The sequence below is a fragment of the Hemitrygon akajei genome, chromosome 25 (genome assembly GCF_048418815.1).
Source record: "Hemitrygon akajei chromosome 25, sHemAka1.3, whole genome shotgun sequence".
NCBI lineage: Eukaryota > Metazoa > Chordata > Chondrichthyes > Myliobatiformes > Dasyatidae > Hemitrygon > Hemitrygon akajei.
The window spans coordinates 16,711,167-16,730,683 of NC_133148.1; the positions used below are offsets into that span (position 1 = coordinate 16,711,167).

At 41.2% G+C, this 19,517-nt stretch overlaps 1 gene segment (V, D, J or C); it reads left to right on the top strand.

Moving 5' to 3' along the window:
* The first annotated feature begins 537 nt into the window (after positions 1-537).
* LOC140716384 (Ig heavy chain C region-like) lies at positions 538-18,072 on the top strand. The segment is given in 6 exon segments: positions 538-644; positions 9,314-9,634; positions 10,661-10,963; positions 12,654-12,971; positions 16,875-17,195; positions 17,368-18,072. Coding segments are annotated over 5 exon segments (1,557 nt in total).
* The last annotated feature ends 1,445 nt before the right edge of the window (positions 18,073-19,517 follow it).

Below are 19,517 nucleotides of genomic sequence, written 5' to 3' on the forward strand. Positions count from 1 at the left end.
AGTCAATGTTAACCCGATCCTGAACTGTACAATGCAGATATACAATGCATAAAACTGTACACTATTTTCGAAGGATTATTGGTTATAAAATAAGTTGTATAGAATAATGCGAAATTAAGCGAGATTGTAATTGCAACCGCCGTGACCTCGGTTTCTTGTATTAATTTAGAAGAACCTTTTAGTACTAGTATCAAAGACTGTGTGTGGGGGTGGGACACAGTGATGAATCTTCAGTCCCCTTCATGCAAAAATCACCTCGACAGTTATTAACGCAAAATTAATGCAAGATATTCCTTTAGGGACAAAAACTGCTTTCAGACAAACATTCTTTATCTCTGCCAGAGACTGGTACACAAAGCAAAGCCTTGCTCTATATATTTGTGTAATTGCAGTGCATATGTGATCATCATATTAATAACAAAGCCTTGATATTATCTACCTGACTGAGAGCTATTATCGACGGGATTTAAACAGGCCAGTGCAACCATTTCATTTATGTCCCCTACCATCGTATCATGGACGTATGGGATTCTCTGACGGATTTATACGCTATTTCCAACAAGGAGGTTATTGTGCTCATGTGAACTAATGTGCCAAGGCTGTTTACTATGACGGAACTGGCACCAAGCTGACTGTGAAACCGGGTAAGTGATTTTTTTTAATACATTTTGAGAAAGCACGTACTTTTCCCCGAAGTAAAGTATAATTATATTCTCGTTTAAATGATGCAAACCGAAAAGGGCAATATTATAATGTATTTTTGGAGTATAAGCATTTCATTAGAAACACGTTTATTGATTAAGACACCCCAGAAGAATTTAAGTACACGCTTTTATCCTCCCAAGATTGTACTTCCGCTCGTTTAAAAAGACGAAAATTGAACTTGGAATATTTTTACAAATCGAAGCGCACAAATTACCCTCGACTTGCTACATCCCAACCCCGTCCGATGGTTACTTTAAAGTATTACCTGCTGTATTGATATAAGTGCGAGGTCCTCATATCCTTGCATATTTGAGTGTGGATTTACTCCCCAATGGTCACAGACCCAAGTAGGAAAGAACTTTGAAGATGAAATAGGTTTCAGTTCAGGTTAATAACTTGATATTTCGAGGGGCTGTTAAAACATATACTCGTTGCGAAAAAAAACCTGTCATTTAGCTGGAATAGAAGAAAAAATGTCTTCTATTTAGAAACATATATCATGCTCTAACAAATCCATACATTTAGTGAGCGCCTAGACGATCAGGATTAAACATATTTTCTGTTGTCAGAATTGTTGGAATTATATAACTTTGGTTATATTTTAGTGTCAATCGTCAGAATATTCAGGGAGGGCAGAGGGAGGCAAAAGGTCTGTGCACAAGGCCAGAAGAGATACTGAATGAAGGTCAACATAATCAATGTATTCTTTGAAAGAAGAGCACAATAAATATCAAGTCTCTACCATCTCGCTGAATGCTTTAGTCAATTGGCAGGGCGCTACATTTAATTAAAAGTTACACTCCAGATCTTAATGAATGACATTCTAGATGTGTCAGTGTCGCTCAAGACACCAATTATAAAGGTTTACATTGTTAAACTGACCGTGCTATGGTACAAAATATAAAACTGTCGTCATTGAAGCAGTATGCTCAAATATGGGTTGCAACGGAAACGTTTCTGCGAAACGGGTTTTAATTTTCATCAATCAATTGAATGATAGCGTTTACAAGTAGTTCCTTCCTAAAACAAACTTAAATTAAAGCAGACCTCCGACAATATTATGGGATCCACAAATGTCAGCGAAGCAATTCGCAAAAATATCTATCATTCGTCCAATTTACTTGAACTTATTATTGTTTGTTTGCTTCATCTTTCTTAGTTTCAAACATGTTGTTAAGCTCCTTTGTCCGAGCTTAGTCGTGTTTAAAAGTCCTCTGAATCTCGTTCTTAATGGATTTTTGTGGGAATCCAGTCCAATTCCACATGTGTGTGTGTGTGTGTGTGTGTGTGTGTGTGTGTGTGTGTGTGTGTGTGTGTGTGTGTGTGTGTGTGTGTGTGTGTGTGTGTGTGTGTGTGTGTGTGTGTGTGTGTGTTTGTTAAATAGGCAAGTAAACAACATCGTCTTTGTTTGTGCATAGCGCTGTGGAGTATTACTCCGTCTGCCCGGCCCATTTTCTCCCAAATTAATGCAGATCATCCCCTTGGGTTTTGATCCCATTGGGAAAGGAACTTTTCAGAAGTCAAGCACAGCCTATTTCATGCACTTAACTGAGAAATTGGGAAGGAATCAGCATTTGAGATGAGTATGAGAGGGTGAATGTATTAAATACTTAGAAACTACATCAACACCCTTTCTATTTTACTGTGTTATTTCCAATCGAAGGGAATCTGTTTTTCAGTCCAATAAAGTGTATTGGACTACTCTTTCACTTCACCGTCATCAGTTTTGTTATAAACTCTATATCTCCCCTCCTTCTGTAATATGTGATTACCTTTTGCTTTGCATGTCCGCAACGATCTCTGCATTAAGTATGCCAATTTCCTAATTCTACATTTGAATAATTTCAACATTTGCAATACATTGTAAAAGAAAAGAATTCTTTATCTAATCACTCTCCTAAAGGGGGAATCCCATATTTATTCTCCATTTTCCTCCCACATCCGAAAGACGTTCAATTGTTTAGCTAACTGGCAATTGAATATTGTCCACAGTGCATAGAACAATGATAGAATATGGAGGACTTGATGTGGTTGTGGGTAAAATACACCAAAATGGATTAATGTAGAATTATAGCAACTCACTTATGGAACCCTAGACTAATCATAGGACGATTTACTAACTTTTATGACTTTGGACTATAGAATTAAATGGCAGTTCCTTGGAAACCCACACGGTCATGGGGAGAACAAGCAAGCTCCTTAGAGACAGCAACAAAATTGAACATTGTACGCTGACTCTTCGAATTGTGATATAGTTGCGCTAATGGCTAAGCTACTGTGTGTCTTGTACTTCTCCATAGCTCTTTCCAAATATTCATGTTGCCTTCGCCAAAATATCTTTCAGACTAATTATAAACATTCTGGACCCAAACACCTATCCTGTGATTCTAGTGAGCAGCATTGCCCTATTACAATGTCAGCCATATTCCAAAGATGTCTCCTTAGGATTAGTGGATTTGGGCATGCGCTGGAAACGTAGCGACAATTGCGGGCTGCCCAGCACCTTCCTGACTCAATGGATTCGACGCAAACTGCTCATTTCACGAGTTTGCTTCCATTTCATTCCATAAGGCCATAAGACCATAAGAGATAAGAACAGAATTAGGCCATCTGACCCACCACATCTGCTCCGCCATTTCATCATGACTGATCCAATTTTCCTCTCCTATTCAATCTCTTGTCTTCTCCCCGTACCTCTTCGTGTCCTGACCAATCAAGAATCTATCAACCTCAGCTTTAAATATACATAAAGACCTGGTCTCCACAGCTTCATGCGGCAAGAATTCCATAGATTCACCACTCCATAGCTAAAGAAATTCCTCCTCATTTCCGTTCTAAAAGGGCGCCTGTCTATTCTGAGGTTGTGTCCTCTGGTCTTAGACTCTCCCACTATAGGAAACATGCACCCCACATCCATTCTATCAAGGCCGTTCACTATTCGATAGGTAAAAATGAGGTCACGCCTCGTTCTTCTGAATTCCAGCGAATACTGGCCCAGAGCCAGTATTTAACACTCTTCATATGAGAAGCCAATCAATCCTAGAATAATTTTTGTGAACCTCCTATGAACCTTCTCCAGTTTTAAAACATCCTTTCGAAGACAAGGGGCTCAAAATTGCTCACAGTACTCCATCTGAGGCCTCACCAGTGTTTTATGAAGTTTCTGCATTAGATCCTTGCTTTTATTTTCTAGTCCTCTTGAGCTGGATGCGAACATCGCATTTCCTTCCTCACCATAGATTCAACCTGCAAATTAATCTTTAGGGAATCCTGCACAGGCACTCCCAAGTCACTTAGCGCCACAGTTTTTTTTTGTATTTTCTCCCCATTTACAAAATAGTTAACTCTTTCATTTCTTCGACCAAGGTGTATGACGATGCATTTCTCGACACTGTATTCCAACTGCCATTTCTTCGCCTGCCGATTCTCTGAATCTGTCTAGAGCCGCTCTGTGGCGCCTCTATTTCCTCACAACTACTTGCCGTTCTATCAATCTTCGTATCATCTGCAAACGTTTCAATAAAACTATCAATTACATTATTCAAATCATTGAAATATAACGTAAAACAGAACCGATCCCAACACTAGTGGAACACCAGTAGTGATCGGCAACCAATCAGAAAAGATTTGCTTTGCTTCCTGCCAAGCGGCCACTGCTTCCATGCTAGGATCTTCCTGTAATTCCATGGGCTTTTAGCATGTTCAGCAGCTTCATGAGTGGCACCTCGTCAAAGGCCTTCTGAAAATCCAACTACACAACATCAATCAATCATCTAACTGGGTACAGCAAATTTTCTCTCGTAGTATAAAAATGGATCCTTAATTGGCAGGGTGAACTCGGAGAATTAAAGTGGTATTATGTTCAATGTAGAAACATAAGAGACATAGAAAATAGGTGCAGGAGTAGGCCATTCAGCCCTTCGAGCCTGCACCGCCATTTATTATGATGATGGCTGATCATCCAATTCAGAACCCTGTACCTGCCTTCTCTCCATACCCCCTGATCCCTTTAGCCACAAGGGTCAATCTAACTCCCGCTTAAGTATAGCCAATGAACTGGACTCAACTGTTTCCTGTGGCAGAGAATTCCACAGATTCACCACTCTCTGTGTGAAGAAGTTTCTCCTCTTCTCGGTCCTAAAAGGTTTCCCCTTTATCCTTAAACTATGATCCCTCGTTCTGGACTTCCCCAACATCGGGAACAATCTTCCTGCATCTAGCCTGTCCAATTCCTTTAGAATTTTATACGTTTCAATAAGATCCCCCCTCAATCTTCTAAATTCCAGTGAGTATAAGCCCAGTCGAGCCAATCTTTCATCATATGAAAGTCCTGCCATCCCAGGAATCAATCTGGTGAACCTTTCTTGTACTCCCTGTATGGCAAGAATGTCTTTCCTCAGATTAGGCAACCAAAACTGCTCACAATACTCCAGGTGTGGTCTCACCAAGGCCTTGCACAACTGCAGTAGAAACTCCCTGCTCCTGTACTCGAATCCTCTTGCTATGAATGCCAACATACCATTCGCCTTTTTCATCGCCTGCTGTACCTGCATGCCCACATTCAATGACTGGTGTACAATGACACCCAGGTCTCGTTGCACCTCCCCTTTTCCTAATCGGCCACTATTCAGATAATAATCTGTTTTCCTGTTCTTGCTACCAAAGTGGATAACCTCACAATTATCCACATTATATTGCATCTGCCATAGATTTGCCCACTCCTAACCTATACAAGTCACCCTGCATCCTCTTAGCATCCTCCTCACAGCTAACACCTCCGCCCAGCTTCGTGTCATCCGCAAACTTGGAGATGTTGCACTTAATTCCTTCATCTAAATCATTAATATATATTGTAAACAACTGGGGTCCCAGCACTGAGCCTTGCGGTACCCCACTACTCACTGCCTGCCATTCTGAAAAGGTCCCCTTTATTCGCACTCTTTGCCTCCTGTCTGCCCAACCAATTCTCTATCCACATCAATACCATACCCACAATACCGTGTGCTTTAAGTTTTCACACTAATCTCCTGTGTGGGACCTTGTCAAAAGCCTTTTGAAAATCCAAATATACCACATCCACTGGTTCTCCCCTATCCACTCTACTAGTTAACTCCTCAAAAAATTCTATAAGATTCTTCAGACATGATTTTCTTCTTAAATACATGCTGACTTTGTCCGATGATTTCACAGCTTTCCAAATGTGCTGTTATCACATCTTTGATAACTGACTCTAGCATTTTCCCCACCGCCGATGTCAAGCTAACCAGTCTATAATTCCCCCGTTTCTCTCTCCCTCCGTTTTTCAAAATGTGGGGTTACATTAGCCACCCTCAAATCCTCAGGAACTAATCCAGAATCTAAAGAGTTTTGAAAAATTATCACTAATGCAGCCATTATTTCTTGGGCTACTTCCTTAAACACTATGGGATGCAGAACATCTGGCCCTGGGGATTTAACTGCCTTTAATCCCTTCAATTTACCTAACTCCACTTCCCTACTAACATGTATTTCCCACAGTTCCTCCATCTCACTAGACCCTCGGTCCCCTACTTTTTCTGGAAGATTATTTATGTCTTCCTTAGTGAAGACAGAACTAAAGTAGTTATTCAATTGGTCTGCTATGCCCTTGTTCGCCATGATCAATTCACCTGTTTCTGACTATAAAGGACCTATATTTGTCGCAACCAATCTTTTTCTTTTCACATATCTATAAAAGGTTTTACAGTCAATTTTTGTGTTCCCTGCCAGCTTTCTCTCATTATCTTTCTTCCCTTTCCTAATTAATTCCTTTGTCCTCCTCTGCTGGACTCTGAATTTCTCCCAGTCCCCAGGTGTGCCGCTTTTTCTGGCTAATTTGTATGTTTCTTCTTTGGACTTGATACTATCCCTAATTTCCCTTGTCAGCCACGGGTGCACTACGTTCCTAGTTTATTCTTTTGCCAAACTGGGATGGACAATTGTTGTAGTTCATCCATGCGATCTTTAAATGCTTGCCATTGCATATCTACCGTCAACCCTTTAAGTATAATTTGCCAGTCTATCTTAGCTAATTCATGTCTCATAACTTCAAAGCGACCCTTCTTTAAGTTCAGAACCTTTGTTTCTGAATTAACTATGTCACTCTCCATCTTAATGAAGAATTCTACCATATTATCCATCTTACACAACAGGCCTCGCATGACAAGATTGCTAACTAACCCTTCCTCATTGCTCAATACCCAGTCTAGAATGGCCTGCTCTCTAGTTGGTTCCTCGACATGTTGGTTCAGAAAACCATCCCGCATACATTCCAAGAAATCCTTTTCCTCAGCACCCTTACAAATTTGGTTCACCCAATCTATATGTAGATTGAAGTCACCCATTATGACTGCTGTTCCTTTATTGCACGCATTTCTAAGTTCTTGTTTAATTCCATCCCCAACCTTACTACTACTGTTAGGTAGCCTGTACACAACTCCCACCAGTGTTTTCTGCCACTTAATGTTATGCAGCTCTACCCATATCGATTCCACATACTCCAGCTAATGTCCTTCCTTTCTATTATGTTAATCTGCTCTCTAACTGGCAACGCTACCCCACTTTCTTTTCTTTCCTGTCTATCCCTCCTGAATATTGAATATCCCTGGATGTTGAGCTCCCATCGTTGGTCACCCTGGAGCCGTGTCTCTGTGTTCCCAACTATTTCATATTCATTAATAACTATCTGCACAGTCAATTCATCCACCCTGTTACGAATGCTCCTCGCATTTACACACAAAGCCTCCAGGCTTGTTTTACGACATTCTTAGCCGTTATACAATTATGTTGAAAAGTCGCCCTTTTTGATTTTTCCCCTAGATTTGCCTGCCTGCCGCTTTTACTTTTCACTTTACTACTGTTTGCTTCTACTCTCATTTTACACCCCTCTGTCTCTCTGCACTTGTTCCCATCCCCCTGCCACATTAGTTTAAATGCTCCAGAACAGCAGGACTTCCTTGACTTATTTCTATTTTCCTCTCCGTCGACCCTAACACCCTGGTTTCCTTCCCCTTGCCAAATCAGTTTAAACTCATGCTTAACTCATGTCATAAACTCATGCTATCTATTGCCTGCTCTATCAGTGTAGATACACTGTCAACTTGCCATTGTTGATTCCCACATTCAGTGCACCTCAGCAATCATCAACAGCAACTTGCAGTTTGAGAAAAATGGAAACGTGCTGAAGTTGAAAGATAACTTTTGTCCCGTTCAGGTAAACCTAGTCTAAAATTGTGCAGACTATTAAATACTATATTCTGTAATATGGACAAACTGCTGACGTTTCAGATACGATTACCATTTAACAAGCCTACATATCATCATCATTAAGATCATCATCATCATCATCATCATCATCATCATCATCATCAAATTTAAAAGTATATATACGTCATCATACACAACCCTGAAATTGTTTTACTTGCGGGCATTCTCAGCAAACACCACGAAACACAATAGAATCAACAAAACCCGCACACATATAAACGGACAACCAAATGGCAAAAGACAAACTGTGCAAATCAAACAGAGAAAAAACAAGTAAAATAAACAAACAATAAATATCGTCAACATGAGATGAATATATATATATTTTTTTAAACTGAGCCCATAGGTTATGGGAACAGTTCAACGTCTGGGGAAATGAAGTTGAGTGAAGGTATTCCTTCTGGTTCAAGAAGCTGATGTTGAAGGGGTTACAGTTGTTTCCGAACCAATTAGTTTGGGTACCTAGGCTTCGGTACCTCCTTCCCGATGGCGGCAGCGAGAAGAGAGCGTGGCCTGGAACCCAAGGGTCATTGAAGATAAATGCTGCATTCCTGCGACAGCGCGGCGTATAGATGGGGTTAATGGCAGGGAAGGTCGCATTCGTCATGAACTGTGCTGTATTCACGATCATTTTTTGCAGGATGTCCGTTCAAGGGCATTGATATTTCCATATCAGACCGTAATGCAACCAGTCAGTATACCCTCTACGGCACATCTACGTAAGTTTATCACGTTTTAGATGACATACCGGATATTTTTAAACTTTTAAGAGAGTAGTTGCGCTGCCGTGCTTTCTTTCTAATGGCACTTACCAGCTGGAGTCTGGATAGATCCTCTGAAATGATAACGCAGAGGAATGTGAAGTTGCTAACTCTCTCCACCTTTGACCCCTAGAAGATGACCGGCAGATAGACCCGCGGTTTTCTCCTCCTGTAGTCGATAATCAGCTCCTTGGTCTTGCTGACATTGAGTGAGAGATTTTATTCTGACAGCTAGATTTTAAATCTCTCTCCTCTAGTCAATTCGTATGGCCAACGGCAGCTTTGATACGACAAAGAATAATCAGGCGAAATTTCGAAGTACCATTCAAGGTATATAAAAATAAAATAACCGTAAGCTGTGATACCACTATGCTGAAGGAAATATTTCAGCTTCAGTCATCCCTTCAGCCAAAAGGTCTTAGAAATGCTAACGTAGCTCTTGACGTGTAGAGATTCCTATGACGCAAGGAATATTGTACTTGTCTTATGCCTTACAGATTGTCAGAAGAACAACGTATACATGATTCAATCATTTCAAAGACTTTTGTTTTTGTTAATTTTAGCAAAACAACCGACTCCGCCAAACATCATTCTTGCCTATTCTGCAACTGCCGAACAAAAATCACAGGGCTTTGTGGAATTGATTTGTCTCATGAGCGAATACCGACCTGGAAACATTGCAGTGACCTGGCAGAGAAACGGACAAGCCGTACGGTCCGGGTTTACCACCACTTCTTCCACTGAAAGTTCAGACGAAACGTTTACCTCAAAAAGTGTGCTCAAAGTGCCTCTAAACGAATGGGCCAGTGGTGCTGTGTACTCGTGTAGTGTATCCCACTCTGCAACCAGCAGCAACATCCGCAAAGAAATACGAGCTGAGTCAGGTAAGAATGAGTTCCCAATTCATAGGTGCAGTATTTCCACTTTCCTCCTCAATATTTCATTTGGTGGGCTGTTATGATCTACGGACAAGATTTAAAAATAACCAGACTACTAAAGATTGAGATGCGTGTCAGTATCAAGTTTGGACAAGGGAAAGATAGGAGTGTGAATCGGAATGTTTAGGCAGCAAACATTAAATATCAGAGGTAAGAATTACAAGAAAATCTTGCGAAGTGTAGTCAGCAGACGTCATGGCGCATCAGTGAATATTGATTTCTGATCATGTTAATGCATCGAATAGAGTTTATATTTCTGAACTGATTCTAAGGAATCCGGACATCTTAAAAAATAAGCATAGGAAAGGGGCAGTAATATAAAATCCTCCGTGATCCCCTTTAACTTTCAATTTTAACAGCACGTTAATTTTTACTGATATGTTATATCTGTGGCTGGTATCAGCATGCAATAATGAAAATGTTGCAAAATAGATAAATGAAAGGAAGAAAGTAGTCGAGGCAACCACTTGACTTATCAAACAGTTAAACCTTGTGCTAAACTGGTCCATCATTCTTGCATAAATAGATTGAATACTGCATATTTATTTAGCCTTTCATTCCACCTAACATTCACTTCCACCTTCTATGTTCCTGTGTTCTGTCCTCCCTCAGTCAATCTCTCTGTCTCGCTGAAACCCATTGACTGCTCTGCCACAAGCCACTGCCCCTTCCCCACACCGGTGTTTTATCACTGTCCTCCTTTCCGGGTATGGCCGGCTGCATCTCTCTCTCTATCCTTCGCCACACTTATCTATGAATGACTATATGTTATTCATTTTCAACCATTTTCCTTTCTTTCAGTGTGGAAGAGTAGTGTGTGGTCATGATCTGACCCAAGGGTGCACGAAATGACGACTTAAGCATGATTAACAAATTCCACCTTAAGCTCTTAACGTGTAGCAGGTAATTACTATATTGAAATCCTTGCTAAACTTCAGATTCGTCATGAGTCCTTTCAATTATATCTTCTAGAATTCGCATTATTTCTCAGAGATCCTACCGTTGAAGAAATGTGGATAAACAAAACTGCCACACTGGTGTGTGAAGTGATCGCCACGACTCCAGCTGAGGTTTCCATCTCTTGGACAGTGGGTGGAAAGGAACGGGCTGATGGTGTTCAGACAGAACAAGCAGCAAAGATCGGGAGCCAGTACGTGACAGTCAGCCGTTTGACCAGCAGCGTGGCCGAGTGGGACAGCGGAGTAGAATACTCCTGCTCGGTGCAGGAAAATCAATCAGCTGCTCCGTTATCAAAACGGACACGAAACGCAAAAGGTGGGTGCAATACCAACAATCAAAATGTTGTTAAAAACAATAATCTGTTTTTAGATGCAGAAAGAGGAGCAGAAACTGCCAGGCCGCAGTATTCAGGGAAAACAGGCATGATGGTGAACGAGTTACCCTCTGCTAGAATCATAATGTATAATCTTATTCAGGGCAAGACAGGTTTTCTGACAAATGGTGCACCGATAGCGTTCCACCCAAGAGTTCGTCGAATGAAATGTTGAAAGCTTAGGGCCCGACAGCATTGGAACAGACCCTTCGGTCGACTGAATCCAAACCCGCTTCAACACTCATTCAACGATTTCCACTTGAATCGATTTTATTGTTTCGTAGCTTCAACAATTCCTCGCAGATTCTACTCTGCTGAAGAGTAAGTTATGGTAAGTCGACCTGGCAAGCACCGGCATGTTGTTCGGTATGGAAATCGGAGAACCTAAAACAAAACGCGCACAGCCACACGGCAACCGAATAAACTCCAGTAGAGCAGGTTATGACCGAAACCAGGTTTCTGGAGACTTGCAGCAGGCATTCTAATAATTGTATCCTTCTACTACTCCTCTGAGAAGTTGTAGTCATAAAATCATACTGCACAGAAATACAGTTGGTCCTCCGAACCCAATGTTCAAAGATGTTTCATATCTACCTCAATCCAATTTTCAGCAACAGAAAAAAGTCTTTGAATGTCTTTACTATTTTAGTGATCGTCTAAATGTTTGTCAAATGCAGTGAGCGTGTCCACTTCCAGCGTGATTAAAATATCAACAGTCTCGTTTGTACTACCTTTCCTTAAGGTGCCCTCTAAAGCTCTTCCCACTTAATTTAAGCATATGCCATCTTTGGATTTCATAGTCTAGACATACGAATGCTGTTGTCTACTTATCCTACCCATGTTGCTGATAATTTTGCATGGTGTTGTTGGGTCACTACTCAGTTTCCTTCACTCCAGAAAAAACAAGCCCAGCGATTCTAATTGCTCCCCATAACTGACGTCCTCCAACCCAGTTAACATACTGTTGTATCTCTTATGCACTCTTTCCAGCGCAATGCCATTACCTTACAACGAGGCGACCAGATATTTCAAAATCTAGTGCACCAGTGTTTGGTAAATTTAAAACAGAGCGTCCCAAATTTCATATGCTAATCTTGACCTGTGAAAGCAAGTATGCCATGTTCCTTTGAAAACACACCATCTACCGGTGCTGCTACTTTCAGGGAACTATGGACTTAAACCCCAATATCTCTCTGTTCATAAACATTCCTTAATAATGAAATATTTTCTATTCATGGCGTACCCCTTCTTCAGTTCCCAAACTGCATCGACACGCATTTCTCAATCTGCATCCGCAAACTCTAACATTATATTTGATCTGTATTGCCACAGCTTTTGATACCCATCATCGCGTTTGAAAACACCACCAAGTTTAGTCTTATCCATTAACTCAGAAATTATATTTTCTATATGCACATACATATCGTTATATCACAAACAACATAGCTCTTGGGACCGTGGTACGCCGCTCGTGATACACTTCCGGGCAGAAAGTTATCACCACCATTATCCTAAACAGCTGATAACAAGTAGACCGCTCACCATGGATTCTTAAACAACTTGTCCAGCGCATAGTTAGGAACCTTGTCCAGCTTGTTTTGGAGATTAAGACTGATTGACCTTCTCTTGCAGCCAAACCAGTGAGACCAAGGGTACGCATCTTGTCCCCGTCTCCAGAGGAGATTCAAACTGCGGGTATCGCTACGCTCACATGCATGATAACGGGATTCTACCCCGATGACATAACCGTTTTGTGGCAGAAGGACAGAGCCGCATTCCACTCGAACGCAACCAGCCTCCCAACTGCACTTCAACAGGACATGACCTTCAGCACGAGAAGCCTCCTTTACTTGACTGCAGACGATTGGAAGAAGGACGCAACATACACCTGTGTCGTCACGCACCCACCTTCACAATCTATTGTGAAAGCAAACATCAGCACCCGGAGAAGTAAGTACAATTTGTCAAAAGGCAAGTATCCATTCCATGCTTTACATCCCAGTCAAGAGATAAAACTACACAAAGGTCGGCAATGAGCAGATTGAAATGATCATTACTGTAGTACTTTATTAGTAATCAGACCTCTCCGTCGGTCCGATAAGGTAACATATGTGAGCGTCAACTAAAATTAGTGTTATATAATCGAATCTCTGTTGAACATGGGGAGACAAACTGAATTATAATGTTAATGTACCTCACCGATAGGACCTCAATAGGGTAAAGCTGGAAGAACGTGTGCAAATATGAATTGATGAATGGCAATATGAACGGAGCCATTCTTGGCGTTTGTAATTATACCCTAAGATCGTACACCAATGGACCACGCTTGTAAACAGGTTTGTTTAAAGTCAAGTGCAATATGATCAATAGACATGAATTAGCATATTAATACCTCGCAGGTGATAGAGTGGTGCTTTACTGGTAAGTCTCCGACATGGCCGGCGTGAATAATTGGGTGAGAATCGTTCTCTGTAAGAAGTTGTAGATCATCCTATAGAATACGTGGGTTTCCTCCTGGTACTCTGGTTTCCTTCCACAGTATAAAGACGTACCGTGTATTTGGTTTATTGGTCATTCTGAATTGTCCAGCGATTAGGCCAGGGTTATATCGGAGGTTTCTGGTGGTGCGGTCCAAATGGTCAGAAGGGCGTACGCTACATATATCTTTAAATAAGTAAGTAAGTAAATAAATAACTGCATATTAAATAGATCGATAGATAGATAGATAAATGTGAGCCAAACTAACTGGTGTTAAGTAAGTATTGAAATCGTCCACACCACTAGAAGCCATCCGACCAGGACATGTGAGGCAATGTCTGAGTTGAAACTGTTCTCACATCCCTTCTTTTTTGAACTTATGTTACATTGAAATATTGGCATGCAAACCATTCCTCCGTGGAACAGGAAAGTAGATATGCCCCTCGGTGTGGAAAGTGATTCCTCATTTATGGCCTGTTTATTTTTATCTCGCATGCTGTTGATGATGCTCGGCCCTGATCTCACAACAACGCACAATGATATCCACGGATGTCTACGGGGACTGTTCATTCCACGTTGTAGGGAGTTCAGACTATCGCCGCTTTAACGGAAAAGCTGGAATGTAGTTTACAGGAAAATGCAAAGTCAACATAATTGCATCAATCGTTTGGACAATTAGATCCCATTATACAGCGAAGTACAATACATTTACCTAGTGCTATAGCGCGGAGTAGGCCATTGCGGCCGTTCGAGGCACGCCGCCCCAGCAGCTGCACAACGCTGGTTAACCCTATCCTAATCATGGGACAATTTACGATGACTAATTAACCTAGCCTGTCGGTCTTTTGCCTGTGTGAGGAAAGTGGAGCATCCGAGAAGACTAATACATGCCACGGGGAAGACTTAAAGACTTCTTGCAGAATGACACGGGCATTGAACTCCGAAATCCAGAACACTCCGACCTGCAATAACGTCGCTCTACTTCTGCGCTACCTTGGCGTCGTGTTGTTGGTTGGAGTCATAAATTGCACCAAAGGAAACTATGAAAATCATTATACAGGCACAAGGACATCATTGTATTAGATTGTCAGAGCAGTTCTTAAATACCCTTCAGGAACTTCATGAATTTTAACTCCTTTCCATGATAAGGACAGATGGTTGCTTATGAATGTATGTTGCTCAAATCTAATCTCAACTCCTCATCAAATGAAGCTGTTAACTTATTATTGCGGGATGATCTATGTGGCAAGGGAAAGTGGAATTTCTACGATTATTAGTTCCAGAAAAAATTGCAACAACCTGCTCTTGATATTCAATTCTTTACGTAAAAGAGCACGCAGACCACGATGAACCCCAACACTTTTCAGATTTCACCAATCACCTTTCCAGCTCTTAGCTTCATCCCACCCCCTCCGGTCTTCTCCTATCATTTCGCATTTCCTCCTCCCCTCAACTCTTCCAATCTCTTACTATCTTTCCTTTCGGTTAGTCCTGAAGAAGGGTCTCGGCCCGAAACTTCGACAGCGCTTCCCCCTATAGATGCTGCCTGGCCTGCTGTGTTCCACCAGCATTTTGTGTGTATTGTTGTTTGAATTTCGGGCATCTGCAGATTTCCTCGTGTTTGCTCTTTAAATTCTACTGCGAAGCTTCTGCCAGTGATGTCTACACTGAAGAAGTTTAAATCCTCTCTTCAACAGGATTTCAGTGAAACCCTCTCTTGCTGCTCCCCATCTATAATTCCTTTGGCCATTCAACTTTTCCATCATATTTTGACCCAGACCCGCTATTACAGCCATATATCCTTCCTTGGAACGTGTCTCCGCCGCCAACTGACTCCAGTTGGCTTCAGGATCCGTTTTCGAGCTTCTCAATTTGGATCCTTTCCCTTCTCCAGCTCTGTATCACTTTCGCCAATCACCTTTCCAGCTCTTAGCTTCGTCCCACCTCCTCCGGTCTTCTCCTATTATTTCGCATCCCCCCCCCCCCACCCCCAGCCCGCTAATGTCAAATCTCTTACTATCTTTCCTTTCGGTCAGGCCTGACGAAGGGTCTCGGACCGTAACGTCGACAGCGCTTCTCCCTATAGATGCTGCCTGGCTTGCTGTGTTCCACCAGCATTGTGTGTGTGTTTTTGTTTGAATTGCCAGCATCTGCAGATTTCCTCGTGTTTGCACTACCGTTCTACTCATTTCTCCTAAGTTGATATCCTCACGTTTTCCACCTTACAATCAATCAGCTAAGTATTAGCAATTTATTTTCTTGTCCACACCCCTCTAAATTTTCCCGGAATCCTTCTCACAGATCACGATGCCGCCCAGCTTGTATTCCCAGCAAACAGACATATTACAGCATATCCAACAGTTATATCATTGAAATAGACTAAGAGTAGCCGAGGCCCCAGTACCAATCGCTGCTTTAACGTCCGTAAACTCTTATTTCAGTCGCTTCTGTTACATGATTGGTGTACCGTTTAACATGCACAAAATGGACTGCTCTTATTCACCTAAGCTACTCTAACAGTATTTCCCTAACACTAGATATCGTGATATCGTAAATATTGCAGTTGTCGGCTCAAACATTGCAGTAGACTTTGGTAATTTTCAAGATCAATTATGTGGCAAGAGCTCGCTGTGAACACGTGGTTCTATTATATCTTGTGGCATGTGGTAACCTACACAGACAGTGTGGCCACTTCGGTTTCACTTTACTGGCATGTTTTCCTATTTATAGTGGACTCGTTCCAGCAAAAATATTATGGAAAGTATTGAGGAGAAAGCAGTCAGTACTGGGTTCATAAATTGCAGGTGTACTGAACACACAACAGCGCTCTTATTAGGATTCATAGATATTTTATATTTTGTTTCCTTATTTTGAACAGCATTCTACTCTGTACATAATGGAGACAATGCTCTCAAACTTTGTACTTTTTACTGAGTATAGCTTTACACTTAATTATCCTATTCGGTCAATTTGTTTCAACATCACAATAGAAACTGAAAGGCAAACGTTTTTCTCATTTTATGTGAATCTCTTCCAATGCAGCCACGTTCAGGCCAACGAGCCACGTTTTCCCTCAGTATTCTATTGATCTGAGGGTGAATGTTCGCATTCCCGAATGCAGCTACGGTTAAATTCATATCAATGTAATCTTTGCACTGTGGTATAAATAAACGGGAGGATTATTTAGGATATCACCTAAAGAAGATAGAGGAATCAATCTGATAAGGCAGGAGAAACGGTATTTGCGAAGCAGAAAATAAAACAGAGAAGTGCATAGTAAGTGGGATTATGAGCTACTGTGGCCTGGTTACAGTTGATATAATCCACATCTCAAGTATCATAAAATGAAAATAACCATTCCCACTTTTTTGCCAGAAGACTGCCATGAGGCTGATATTAATGTCATCATAAAAAAGCCTTCCTTTGAAGAGATTTGGACGCTTCGGAGAGCAACAATTGTGTGCGAAGTGGTTTACGCAGATTTAGAGAATGTCATAGTCTCCTGGCGAGTAAATGGAAGTCGAAGAATGAACGGAGTAGAGACTCACGGTCCGGAGAGGAGGGGAAGTAAATCCGTCATCGTCACCAAACTGAAAGTCAGTGTAGAGGAGTGGAACAGTGGAACCGAATACCTCTGCTTCGTAGAAGACCATGATCTGCCAACACCACTGACAATCGCTACCAAAAAAAACAAGGGTAAGCGCAATTAAACCCCGTGTTGAGGCCACAGTGCATTAAATAAACTGTTGGACAGTGACATTCATGAACCAGTCAATAGAATGGTAAATAAAATCTCTAATCTGGAGGATTACGGAGTAATCAGCAAGTCACAGACAAAACTAATTGAGCATATATTTTTCTATTCCAGTTACTGAAGTGCACCGTCCGAAAGTCTACCTCTTGTACCCATCAGCTGAGGAGATTCAAGCCGAGGAAGCAGCTACCCTAATTTGCCTCGCGACCGGTTTTTATCCGGAAGATATATATATCGGCTGGATGGCTAATGACACCCTTTTGCATTCGGGATACTCAATCCAGTTTAACAGCGATAAGGAAAACGGCTCTAACTCAGTCACCAGCAAACTGAGGATCAGCGCAGAAGACTGGGAGAAGGGAACCACCTATAGCTGTTTGGTTGGACATCCGTCGCTACCAACAAATTTAGTCAGAAGTATTAATAAATCCCACGGTAAACCTACTTTAGTTAACGTGTCACTTGTACTAACTGACAACTTTAAATCGTGCGTCTAATTTTGCTTGATTCAATGACTAATAGTTTGGAAGTATTTCTTGCTGACTGCGTAGCTGTTTGAGTTTTCGTTTTGCGGATTCGCAGAAGACCACGCATAGTATTCACTCTTCAGATTATCCCACAAGGGAAATATTCCAATAATGTAATCTGTTCGGTAATATTGTGATGAGCTCTCGATAACATTAGAATGATTTTAGCTTTACAGTGATTCTAAAAATATCGTACTTCGGAGATGTTAGTAAGTCACGGAATAGATAGCAGACAGTGATTTATTCTGTATGCCACATTACTTTGAAATAAATTCAGAATGAAAACCTCTTACCTTCCAGGTGTGTTCTCTTATCTTTGCAACTAAGAGTAATCCTTGACTCGGTTTTATATATTAGCTTCATTAATACATCTGGTATACTGCTATTTCCTTCTGACATGTTGCAAATATGACAGGGAGACGGGGCAGGCAACGATGTACGGGAAACTACTGAGGCTATTCAGATCCTAGCAGTTCGTAGAGATGAGATTCGTGATCTAGTTTGACGGATGGACTTGTTCGTGCATCTGTACCTCTCATCTGAACTTTGAAAGCAAAAGGACCACATACAACAGCTAGGAATATGGATGATCAAGTTTATTTTCATGTACATATGTCGTGAATTTTGCGGCATCAGCCCAATCCAATACAGCAAACTTATAAAAAATTACAACAATAATTGCTTTCTCTTACTGATGTTGAGAACAAGATTATTGTTGTGGCACCACTTAACCAGCTGATTAATCTCACTCTTGTACGTCTCTTCAACACACTCTGAGATTCTGCCGAGAGCAGTTTCATCGGCAAATTTTTAAATCATATTTATGCCAAAATCTCATTCGAAAAGATTAACTGAGTTGCTGTTCTTTTAGATTTCACGTAAGTCTATCCAGAATTCGCCAAGAAGTTTCCTTCCGCAATATCTCTTCTTACTTTCGGATTATATCTCTACCGTTTCCGGGGGAATATTTGTGAATACAGTACATGATGATTGGTTGCTGATTTCAAGCAGAAACATACCTGATGCTAAGTAAATAGCATTGTCGTCCAAGCTCTATTTGACCTTTGACGCTGAGTATACTTCATCCAGTGCTCAAGAGAATGAAGAAGACCGAAGCCTTCGACATCAGCGAATACAAAAGTCATTCGCCTGCAACCATCCCTATTCCTTGCAATTGTTGAAACGGAAATAGATATCCATGCTCGCTATAACGTGCACTTATTCAACACCTGCTTTTACGTCTGTCTCAGCTTGAACTGCCACTACAAGCTTATCCTTGCATTAGTTCTGAGCATCCACAACTGTGGCAATTCACTCCCGAGAGCCCTTTTATACAACAGAGAGTGTGTCATCGTGTTCCAGCAGACAGGTATTTGGCTTATCTTCCCTATGCATATTGACACACACGGGTTAAAGATCTGCCAAAGTCTCTCTGTGAACATATTTGTCTTGAAATTCAGAGCTTCACAGCCTCCTCCTTGTCCTCTCAATCTTGTTGTGCCCGACCAAATATCTCAAGGTGAGCCACTTTTTGGGCAGTCACGTGAAAGTCCCAAACATTGCAAATAGTTCAAAAACTGTTTGCAACTTTTCTCATCTATTTCTATTGATATGCTACTTACATCTCGACATTTAGATCATGCATTTTAAAACCACAGGGTATTTGCTGTTAAATATTACCTGTGATGTTTTTCGGTGAATGGTACTGTGATATACTAAATAACTACAAATTAGTGA